The sequence below is a fragment of the Pseudophryne corroboree genome, chromosome 3, assembly GCF_028390025.1.
Source record: "Pseudophryne corroboree isolate aPseCor3 chromosome 3, aPseCor3.hap2, whole genome shotgun sequence".
NCBI classification, from domain to species: Eukaryota; Metazoa; Chordata; class Amphibia; order Anura; family Myobatrachidae; genus Pseudophryne; species Pseudophryne corroboree.
The window spans coordinates 774089224-774101588 of record NC_086446.1 but is presented as its reverse complement, the minus strand read 5'-3'; the positions used below and the strand labels follow the sequence as shown (position 1 = coordinate 774101588).

General features: G+C 44.9%; 1 protein-coding gene across 1 annotated transcript in view; it reads left to right on the top strand.

Annotated features, from left to right (window-relative positions):
- Positions 1-1582: 1582 nt before the first annotated feature.
- The window catches only part of LOC135058257 (transient receptor potential cation channel subfamily V member 6-like), an 89141-nt gene continuing 78358 nt past the window's right edge, over positions 1583-12365 (top strand). Inside the window, exon 1 of the mRNA XM_063963789.1 lies at positions 1583-1713. Within this exon, the coding sequence (XP_063819859.1) occupies positions 1583-1713 (131 nt within the window). The remainder of the gene's footprint in view (positions 1714-12365) is intronic.

The window sequence follows — 12365 nt, the reverse complement described above, 5'->3', positions numbered from 1 at the left end:
TATTGAAACTCCCTAAACCCCGACGGTGCTGAGGAAATGCGCAAAACTAAACCAAGTCTTTGTCAAACAGTCTATCCCAATTGTTGGGGTGGTAAAGTGAAACAGTACTTTACTACGATCTGAAGTGACACTTTGTTGGCATTTGTGCATGCACCGTTCGTAGTATTGTTGCACATCTACGGTTAAAGTGTCTGGAAATGTTTCATTATAACTGTGAGGATCTACGACAAATATTTGTATCTCGTTCCTTCTCTTTCCACATTTCGGGATTAACCTTTGCAGCATTGGAAATCCTAAAACTGTTGCTTGAAAATTGTCTAATACAGACAAGCATATAACTTTACAGAAGTTCATAATTCAGTGCTCAGATTATATAATTAGGTAGCGATTACAAGGGGGAGAGGGACCTGTATGCTGACTAGATCCTCTTCTGTTTAGATTCGATTGGGATTTAAATCTATGCCCTTAGAATGTAAGCTTCCACGAGCAGGGTCCTCTTCCCTCATGTGCTTTTATGTATCTTACTTAACCTACCTTCTTTTCAATACTCCATTTGACGGCACCAAATCCCTCGGTTTTCTGATACGTATTTCAGTGCTGTTTACTGACGCAGCTACTGTATGTTTATATACCCTGTTCTTGTCCTATATTGTATTGAACTGTAAGTCACTGTCTTCATGTTTTGCTTATTTGTTCACTCTGTAATTGGGCGCCATATAAATAAAGGATAATAATAATCCTTATTTTAGCTGCAGTAAAATATCCAATGAAATGCTAAAATTACAACATTCCCATAATCTATTTTTAATTTACCCAAAACTCCAGGTAAAAAATATAAATGTTTTTCAAATATGACAGACCCAACTTTTTAGGGCACTAAATGACAAAAAGGCGTAAAATACCCTATAATGAGCCACATTTCTCTTTGTGCCCCAACCCCCAACTCTTTGCAGGGCGAAACAGACCCCTCCTCGGCTATCTCTGTATATTGACTCCTGTGTTTGCTAGCAAATAGAGCAGGTATCTCTTTAATTGTGCACAGAGGTGTGTGCTCAGGTACGGCACTGCCCACGGCCCAGCCTACTAGCTAATTACAGCATGGAGACATCATTTATTTTAATGTGACCCTATATTTAGGCCAGTGTCACTTCTTTCTGAGAGGTAGTTGCGTGGGTGTCGGGTACCTGCACCTGTAATGAGGCTCTAGGAATGCTTTCATTTTATTGTTACCTTTTAAGACAGGTTGAAGATACTTTGAGTTATAGAACTGCAGAAGACTTTTACTTTTTGTGTTACGCTTTTAATAGCACTTTTTATGTCATTTCTGCTAAGGTTCCTGTTCTGTAATCTCGCTTTCCTATATTGCACCCTAAACCAGTTTATCAAACGTTTGCTTCATTAACCCAACTGAACTGAAGGCTGTGCTAGTGTGTTTTATCTAGGGCAATCCAGAGGAGCTCATTGTGAATAGTGAGTTGGTGCTTGGAATCTTGTGATGCATTAGCTTTTACTCCATATAACAGGACAGGGGGCGGCTGTAGGGTTTTTAGGGTGAAGCTGATTTAGGTTTTATTTTTACACCATGGGGATATTTTACTGTAATAAAGCTTCCGGGATGACCAGTAACGTCTGGAATGAGATTAAAAGTCAGATTCAGAGCCACGCACCTGAAGGATTGGAGCTTGATGAAATCCACTTGCTGCAACAGAAATGGTGAGTACTGCAGATACCTGTTGGTGTCATTTGTGGGTCTTTTTTTTGTTAATTAATAAATGCTGTAGATATTGTGGGTTCCAGTGACCAGGTTCATACAGTAGATCCCCCTTCTGTGTATGAATTCTGCATGTGATGTACATACTGGGTCTAAGTCTGTTATCATCAAACATGGTTAAGGTCACCGTATGGGACACCTACATCCCGCACGCTTCAAATCCCGACAGTCCGAATACCGATTAACCCACAGTACGACGTGTCACTCCTCTTGTTGCCGAAGGAAACTTCTGTATCCATAGCCTGGGGATTTAAATAACTGCCTAGTACTACTTCTGCCTGTGGGGTCCATTCATCATTTGTTTTTATTTTTTTACCCCCCTATTTTACATATTTATCTAGTTTTGAAGTTTCTATCCCACTCATGTAGCTTGTAACTCAGGAGATATCGAGGGTCGTTCTGACCCGATCGCACGCTGCAGTTTATCACAGTTCAGAATTGCGCATGCACCGGCGCCACAGTGCGCCGGCGCATGCCAGATGGTCGAGGGCCGTTGGGCCGCTACGATCGCCTCTGCCTGATTGACGGCGGCGGATCGGACGATATATCATTCACATCGTCCAGTGTGTATTCTCTATATCGTTAACGATGCGCGCTCCCGTGATGTACAATATCTTTTGATTTTACCTTGAAATCTAAAGATATTGTACGAGACTGGATGGTCCAGGTGCCGTCACTGACGATATAGCAAACAATATCGTTCAATATGTATGAAAGATATCGTTTGTGGGGGGGAATCTTGCACAATGTCACATCTGATATGCTCTGGCAAGTGTGTACCCAGCCTTACAGTCCTGCTGTGTTCATTTCTATACTTCCCATACTTTAGAATAGGGATGGTGAAATTAGGTTATTCATCAATTTCCGAAAATACATATATTTTTGCAAATAGACAGTGTAACTGTACGCCATATTCAGATGGCGTATACAGTCCCCGGAAGCCTTTTACCACATTCTGCCGTTTACATGGTGGCTTGTGTAGCAGGCAGCGTGGGCTATCCCTGCCGGCAGTCTTCCTCCATCACCCCCTGCTCTGTCTCACTCCTCACGCTGCGCTGTGTTCTCCCCGCCGCTGCATGCTGCTGCTGATGGAGAAGCGTCTCCCTTCTGTCTGTTCCCCGGTGACTCTCGTAAGTCCTTATGGGGTCTACAGTATTCACTAAGCCCTAGGGAGAGATAAAGTCCCAGCCAATCAGCTCCTAACTGCCATTTCACAGGCTGGGTTTGAAAAATGACAGTTCAAAGCTGATTGTCTGGTACTTTATCTCCTTCCACTTTATCTCAATCCCAGGCTTAGTAAATAGACCCCAAAGTGCCAGACAACCAGCTCCATACTGTCATTTTTTAAACACAGCCTGTAACATCGCACCTCTCTAAGGCTTAGTACATAGGGGGACGTTTACTAAGCAGTGATAAGAGCGGAGAAGTGAGCCAGTGGAGAAGTTGCTCCATCAACCAATCAGCAGCTCTGTATAATTTTATAGTATGCAAATTATAGATGTTACTTCGGTGCTCTTTGGTTGCCATGGGCAACTTCTCCACTGGCTCACTTCTCCGCTCTTATCACTGCTTAGTAAATGTCCCCCATAGACCCCAAAATTAACTGTTTATTTACTATAAACAATTAATAAAATAACACAACTGAAGAAGCGCTAGTGCCAACGGGGGAACAGAGGGGAGACGCTACCCGTCAGCAGCAACATGCAGCGGGGGGCAGAACACAGAAAAGTATACTGAAAAATAAAATGTATTTATATATAACATACACTTTGACCTCACGCACCTGTGATCAGTGCTGCGTGTGCGCCACTTCTGTGAATGGAAAGCGACGCAACTCTGATTACAGGTTCGTTAAGTCAGAGCAGGCAGAGAAAAGAACCTCCATTCCGAAAAGCTGCCTCTGCAAAAATGGCCGCGTTTTTCGGAATAGATACTTACAGTATGTACAGGAGGTGTGAGCAATTAAGAAGAACGTAATGCGAGCTAACTCATCAGAATTATTAGTTATGATGAATAGACCCCTGTATGCGGAATCATATTCTCATGCTGTGCTCTTATTGTATATGTGTGGAATATGCGCAGGGCCCCATTCTGCACGATTTACAATGAGTTATATTCAGTCATTAAGAATTAGATATTGGAATTTGGTTATTAATGGTAATGCATGTGACCCGGTGTTATAAGTGCACCATGCCTACCCAGTTACAGGGTGTTCTCTGCAAATTAACCTCAATTACTGATGTAGTACTTGATAACGATGGTGTTTTTAGTGCTGTAAATTCCTTGTGTTATCCATGGCCCTCATTCCGAGTTGTTCGCTCGGTAATTTTCTTCGCATCGCAGCGATTTTCCGCTAATTGCGCATGCGCAATGTTCGCACTGCGACTGCGCCAAGTAAATTTGCTATGCAGTTAGGTATTTTACTCACGGCATTACGAGGTTTTTTTTCGTTCTGGTGATCGTAATGTGATTGACAGGAAGTGGGTGTTTCTGGGCGGAAACTGGACGTTATATGGGTCTGTGTGAAAAAATGCTGCCGTTTCTGGGAAAAACGCTGGAGTAGCTGGAGAAACGGGGGAGTGTCTGGGCGAACGCTGGGTGTGTTTGTGACGTCAAACCAGGAACGAAACTGACTGAACTGATCGCAGATGCCGAGTAAGTCTGGAGCTACTCAGAAACTGCTAAGAAGTGTCTATTCGCAATTCTGCTAATCTTTTGTTCGCAATTTAACTATGCTAAGATTCACTCCCAGTAGGCGGCGGCTTAGCGTGGGCAAAGCTGCTAAAAGCAGCTAGCGAGCGAACAACTCGGAATGACCACCCATGTGCAGTGTATAACCATCAACTACAGACTAGCCGCGGCCTGTTTAAGGGAGAAGAGGGCGTAATCTCCTTGTTCTGAATTTTACTTGTCCAACGTAGGGTGCTCAATAAATTAATCAGATTCTGGGGTCTCTCTATTTGACTTTGATCTGAGCTAGGGAACATATTTATTAAGTCTTAAAAAGTGGTAAAGGGTAGATGGATAAAGGGCAATATTCAATTAGTGTCCAAATTTTTGACAGGGCGGAAAGACGGTACTTTCCACCGATCATCGTCACTTTTCGTCACTTCACTATTCAATTGAAGTGCCGGTTTTCCGCCCTGTTGAAAAACACGTGGATGAGCGTAATCTCCGCTCATCCATGTGTTCTCGAAAGGCCGCAGTCGAAAACGGGTCAGATTTCAATCATTCATTTTCACCCACAAGAGAAGAAAATGGTCAGAATCAGCGGGGAAAAGGGGGGAGAAACGGCCCGCAATAGAATAGTGAAGTGTCGGATCCTCAGTGTTGAAGAGGATCTGACACCAGGGGTTGACGTGTGGGGGGAGCTGGGGGAGAACGAGGTTGAGAGAACTGAGTTCCCCCACCTGTAATTGTAGTTGGAACTAGTTCCACCTCCTCCACGGCTTTGCACAGTAATTCTATAACGTGTATAAGCGGTACCACTGTGTAGCATAATGTGAATAAAGGGCACTACTGAGTGATGTAATGTGAATAAGGGGCAGTGCAGTGTGTCATAAAGTGAATAAGGGACACTACTATGTGGTGTAATATGAATAAGGGGCACTACATGCGGTGTCATGGGAATTATATTTGTCTACTGTTTGGTGTAATTTGAATTGGGGGTACTATTGTGTGACCACACCCCTTCATATGTGAGACCATTGTCTCTTTAGAAAGTATGGGAGGTAATGCACAAACTTATAGTTTGCAGGGGGACGCCGAACTCCCCAGCACTGGCCCTGGTTCTGCCTAATGGGAGGTGTGTGTGTGTGTGTGTGTGTGTGTGTGTGTGTGTGTGTGTGTGTGTGTGTGTTGGGGGGGGGGAGGGGTAGGCTGCACTGGAATTGAGTTCCACCACCTCTCCTTGACCACTTTAAGCCAATCAGCTTCCTACCTGCCATGTCACAGGCTATATTTGAAAAATGGCAATTAGGAAGCTGATTGGCTGGTACTTTATCACTATTTGGGTAGAATTCAATTGTTTGAAAAGTCAGTTGGGTGTCTGTTTTTTCCTATCTAATAGACAAGAAAAAAAAGCCAACCGACTTTTCAAACAAATGAATTCCACCCTTTATCCGTCTCCACTTAAAGGAGGAGATTCAAATGTTTGAAAAGTCGGTTGGGTGTCTGTCTATTAGATAGGAAAAAACAGACTCCCAACTGACTTTTCAAACATTTGAATCTCCCCCTAACACTTTTTAAGGCTTAATACATTTGGGCCTTATTCAATTAGCTAGATTGTTGTTGGGTTTTTTTTTTTTTAAATTTAAGTAAATTATATGTATAATAAGGAAACATGTGCCCCTAGAAGTTGTTACTTGGTCACCATGAAGTTATATACAGTATATGTGTGCCTGAATCCTCGTGCTTTTCATTGAGTCACATAATTCCTTTATAACGTCACCTAATAACAATATAATTTACAATGTGTGTGTATGCCTCCTGTGTATTATAAGATCTCCTCCAGTCAGTAGGGACTATCTATCAATCCTCCAGAAAAATTATTACAAAAATGCTTGTGCGCCTTGCAAAGTGTTTCACCACCATCGATGGTAGCCATTGGCCCGCCTGCCGATGGTTTTAAATTAATTTTCGCCAAGCCAGTCGTAGCCCTGTGCTGTGGCGCCGACTCAGAGTTTGTCTCTTCTTTCCTCTTGCTCTGTGTGCAGATATGACAGCTTCAGCTGTCCGTCAGCACTGCAGCCCCACCCACTCTGGTTTATAGGTGGGCAAGACTGCTACTCATACCTTGTCCCGCCTCCGTGGTCTCTATCTCCCGGCAGAGAAACGCATGCACGATACACCGATGGCAGAAACCATCAACTATCGAGGGTTCTTTTCTTCTGCCCCATCAATAGCAACCATCGATGGAAAACACACCCATGGCCAATGCCATACCTATTCACTCCTCAATTTCAATATTTTTTTTCCATGTGTGCCCTTAGCTGCTGACATACTCCCCCCACACACACAAAACTATGTGGATCAGCAGGTAATCGTAGATCTTTCTGGAGCACCGTGGAACTCTCACATAGTCCCACATGCTCAGTAGTAGCCTAGGCGGCCATCTTGGTACCAGGAATGAAGCTTCCCTGGAGGAACAGCTACATAGTAGCACCCAGGGAACTGTCATGTTGTTGGATGATTTCTGCATATCTAAAAACATGCCATGAGCTCCTCTCCAGGTAGCAGTGTGCCACTGGGTCAGCGATGGTGCCGCTCCCTAAGTGGTGGCGCAGGACGCGCACCCTTCCTTACTGCCTATATAAAAGTTGGTGGTGATAATAATAATAATAATAATAATAATAATAAATCTGCACTTTCTTTGCAAGCATGAACCAATCCAGAATTCATAATGTGACTCTTAATGATCTAGTTCTTCAGGAGGAACATAGCGGAGAGCAGCCTAGGGCACTTGTAGATAAAAATGTGTATTTGTCATTTACATGTACAACTTGGTACATTTAAATGTCGGCATAATTTACAGGTGAGCGTACAGCACTAACGTGAGAATGTGTGTTCATCATAATATATGCGCATGTTTTACAACACCCATGTTTAAAGTGTACACGTCTGCTACACATATATACTGCATGTGAAAGAGCTATAAGCAGTTCCTCGTATGAAGAGCGTCTCCTCAACCAGTGATCTAGGATGAGATATTGTTTAATTGTACTACCTTTTTAATAATCATCCCAAATGTATTAACGTTCTGCAGAACTCAGAATCTAAAAATACAACGCAGAATCTCTGCAATTCATCAGGATAAAAAACACCAGGTCCCCGCCACCAATGATACCGACCGCCAACCAGTCTTGGGGTCTTCTTCGCCATCTAGCTCATGGGCAGTAGATGATGCTGTCCTCATTAGGTTTCCCCCTGCAAAGCATGTGGAAGCTATGGCCGTCTGAGGGGCAATCTGGTATAGATACACCCCTTTCACATCGCCAATGCCGGATCCCACCGGGGAATTGGAAACGGGTCCTTCCTGTTTGGGATACGGCATTGGACCCTAAAACAGCAGTATTCCTGACCGGTCGGTTGCCATAGCGGTGGGGGGTGGAGCCTGCAGCAGGGCGGACGCAACACTGTGAGATGAGCTCATCTCCTCGCCGCCTCTCCTATGTAGTGAACGGGCCCCCGGTCACATGGAACCGGGAACCCGTTCACGCTGCCACTGACTCGGTATTCAACCTGGGAATAACACTGCTTTATTCCTGGGTTGAATTACCGGGTCAGGCGACCTGGGAATTAAACCATGACCCTTTCACACCGCACACCGACCCCTGTCGCCCCGGGTCGATACCAGGCTATTTGTGCGGTGTGATAGGGGTATTAGAAGCTCGTTTGGTGACTAGCGGTGAGAGGCTACATATTTATTTTCACCGCTTGTTAAATTTGGTAAGTCAGCCGTCTCTATAGAGATCTGCCGAGATGGCAGAAAGCAAGATTCCAGCTAAGAAATCTGTGATTTACCCACAGTTCACTTCTTGCTAATTTGAGAGAAGCAGAGATGAGCCCTTTTTTTTAAATGCTTTCACTAATCTGAAACTACACGGTGGAGTCACATTATTATGGCCACCTGCTACATGTGACGTCGGCAGCGTGTAGCCCATGAAGTACGTCACGTGTCGTGCGCTGTCTTGGTGGGTATATAAGGTGCGCGACAGGCCGCCTGCACACACATCACTCGTTGCTGTCATGGGTAAAAGGGGCGATATATCAGTTTCAAAAAGGGATGATTATCGGCTTTTGGGCCAAGGGCGGCGGTATTTCTGACACAGCGCAATGTTTGACCTGTTCGTGTGCTGCTGTGGTGAAGGTGTATCGTGACTTGACAAACGGCACCATTGTGAACAGCTGACGTGGAAACTGTGGAGCACCGTGCTATTGATGTGAGAGGTGAACGTCGGCTACAAAGGTGTATGAGGGCCGACCGACATGCTATAGTGGAGCAGAACACCATGAAAATGAACCTGGGGGCTACCAGACGTGTGTCTAAAACCACAGTTCAGCCCGTCTAGCAGCTGTCCGTGCTGCACACGGCGGTTACTCTGGCTATTAGCTGGTGGTCAGAATAATGTGACTCCACCGTGTAGTTATAGGTCTAAAAAACTATAAAAACTCCTGTAATGAAAATCTATATAACTATTCTGTAATGTCTGTCCTGTGCACACAATGCTAGGGACATGGGACAGACCAAGGGGAGGAGGTCAAGCCGATGTGAATGGGGTAACTATGGGAGCAGAGGGGAGAGGTTGGGATGGAGCGGAAAAGGGGTGGGGGGCGGGTCAGTAGTATGACCAGCAGCTGAAGCAGTCAAAGCAGTGGGCGGAGCTGTGGAAAGGAGGCGGGGCGGAATTAGGTGACCTGGCATATGCGAGTCCATTTAATAAAGGTTTAATAAAGGTCTCTTTTAATAGACAGATGCAAATATAATAAGAACAATATCAAAGGCTGTGTCACTGAATCGCAGTGCCCGGGGTCTCCTGTGATAATGAATCTCATGCACAGCTGTCTAAGTTCATTTACTAAAAAAAATAATCATTTTATATTACAGTATATATATATATATATATATATATATATATATATATATAATTCTATATTAATTTTATCTTGTGTATCTTGTTGCCAGAATTATTGCTTGTACCTACTGTATATATCGCTTCAAAAGTTCCCTGGTTATGAAACATACACACTCACTTCAGCACATTAACCTTGAAACCTCACTGCCTTTCAGACTCTTGTTTTGCATATATACAGTATACAGTATAAATATAGTGCTATGCAGTACTTGTCATTGTTTGAGAGCTCTCCCGGGAAATTCTGGTGGGAGAAGCAAGTGCCGTTGTGAATTGCATCATCACTGTCCTACTCCCCAGTGCTCCGTGTCGCAATTTGCAGCACAAATGCTGATGAGCAAGGCCGACGCGTTTCTCCACAGATTGCATATTCAAGTCCCCCAGACCTCCCACTTCACTGGAAAAGCTGTCCAATATGGGAGGCTGGTCTACATTCTAGAGAGTTCAGGAGAGCCCACTGAAATGCGTGAGTCTCTCGGACATTCCCGAAAGAGTAGGCAGTTCTGTTATTGGCTCAATAGACCCTTCCAAAATGGCGTTTGGCAACATGAGTAGCGCAAAGTGAGACACGCCAACTTTTGTAGTTCTAGAAGTCTCATGTATGTGCCGTACAGTAAAAGATACACAGGTCTTTATGGTTATACTTAGCACAGATGTCGGAGCTTGTAAGGTTTGGGATATTTAGTGCAGACAACTGCGGCAGGTAGATTGTTTGGTATATACTATTGCATGCAGGGGTGTAATAAACCCCAATGGGGCCCCTCTTCCTCTGAGCATTGACCACCCCACAGCCTCTCAAGTAGGTGCCCCACTACTTTGTGGTGCCATCTTCCCAGTGATATTCGGGAAGGTGACGCACGCACACAAGACAGTAAAGGCTCTGTTGCAGTGGCAATCTCTGCTTTCTGCAATGCACGCTTATTCTGCTGATAATTGCAAATTGCGTCCCCCTGGCACCAGAACCCTATGTGTCTATCTTAAGAATGGGGAGCTTCGACTTTAATACGTTTTTTCACAAATAATAAAAATGCAAAGATTCCCAGGTTGTTGTAGAAGATGTGATCATGAGTTTTATACAAACCCTGTTCCACTCTGGGGGGCAGCGAGGGGGAGATAAGGAACTGCTGTCTTCTGGAGCAGCCAGAACCTAGATGGGCGAGGAAGGTCGGGCAGTTTCCTTTGTGAGAAATATAAATGATTCCGTCTGGCACAATGTGGATTGATGGCTGATTGCCTGGGGACACTTAGGTGGTTGTAAAGATAAGAGGGAAGTATAAACAAAGTGAAGAACTTCTATAATAATTGCTTCCAATCACCCGTGTGAGTATGGGAAGCTGAACTGTGTTTATGAGAGGACAGAGCACATACAGTAGTTGAGATTATTTACAGTCAATAGATTGGTATCTGCTGTACACATATTCTTCGGTGACCTGTGGCTGTCTGGTTGCTGTAGCAAATTGAATGGCATTGCATGCTGCGTAACTTCCTACCCACAGTCACCCTGTAGATGCAGCCGGCAAAGCAAGGGGAGAGAAGCACGGCCTAGTTACAAGCCGGCCAACTGTCCGGCTGTTGCCATGACAGTCCTGATTTGAGAGTGCTGCCCCAATTGAGATAGCTTTGTTGTGGGTCAGGAGGTTAGGAGGTGTCTCTTGTTCAGCTGCTCTGCATAGAAGGGAACAGGTACCACGCCAGAGGCGTCTTAACTCCTGAGGGGACCATGTTCCTCTTCCTGCCACTACCTTCTGGTGGTGCCACCTTCCATGTGATATCTTCTAAAGATGGCGCATGTGCTGAATGTAGGAAAGATAATGGCCCAGTCAGGGGAGCCATCGATTCAACAGGTGCAGTCTCTACGTCTGCCTATGTCCTCTGCAGTGGCATCTGTACGCAGACGCTTTCGCTGACATGCCGGAGACACTCCCATAACACGCCTTTGGGACAGTGGCTTGGGGTGCAACTGATAAAAGTCAGCATTATCCACTTATAGGATTACATTACTGCAGATATTGGCACGTTTCAGTCTTAGTATATAGTTTTATAGTGATATTATGTTGAAAATGTTCCCGATCAGCCTGTTCTGTATGGTCTTTAAGTCACTGAATAAAACAAGCTTACACTCCATTCACTGGATACAGTAGTAATTAAATGTAAGCGGGCTGTGATTCTCTGTTTATTTAGGCACTGTGTACAGGTACAGTAGTTTACTTACCTCTATTGAGATTAAATATTCTATGGCTAGAAGTGAACGCAAAAACATTGTCCCAATGGCGTGTTGTGAGAATGTCTCGGCCAGGTCAGTGGAAGCATTCCCAAACGCACAGCCGACACTGCAGAGGACGTAGCCAGCCGTAGAGCCTGCAGCTGCCATTGTTTTGATGGCGCACCAGTGGCGGCGTCTAAAGAATCACCGGCGCTATTATAGCGTGCAAAAACTGGGCGCCTCAGTCATTGCACATTCAGACACATGCTACTACACCAGGGGGATGGCCTGGCTGGGCCCAGGTACTTTTCAGGGGACGTTGCCTGGTCATAGGAGGCATGGCCATGCACCCTTGGACTGATGCTGTCATTTGCATTTTGTTGCGGTTGTTGCTCCACAAACAAATGCAAGAGAGGCTGCAGCAGCATCCACCTCCTGAAGCAGGCACATAAATACAGGCTCTATAATATGAGCCTTGCACAGCTGTCATCTGAAGAGGGGGTGGGGCCCATTGGCGCATTTCTACAGCAATTGCTTCATGTGGCCCCGCCCCCTGTGCAGATATGCACTGATTGCAGCATTTTCTCTGCGAGGGTGTGAGGCTTAATTATGCTATTAGAATGGCCACACCCCCATCGCCGCCCACCTGCTCTATTTCTCCAGGCATCTCCCGGAGAGGAAAATGTCAGTGTAGGTACTGTGCGTATGTGTATATAATTCCGATATTATAGCATGCTATAGCCCGGAATGGCTAGCATGT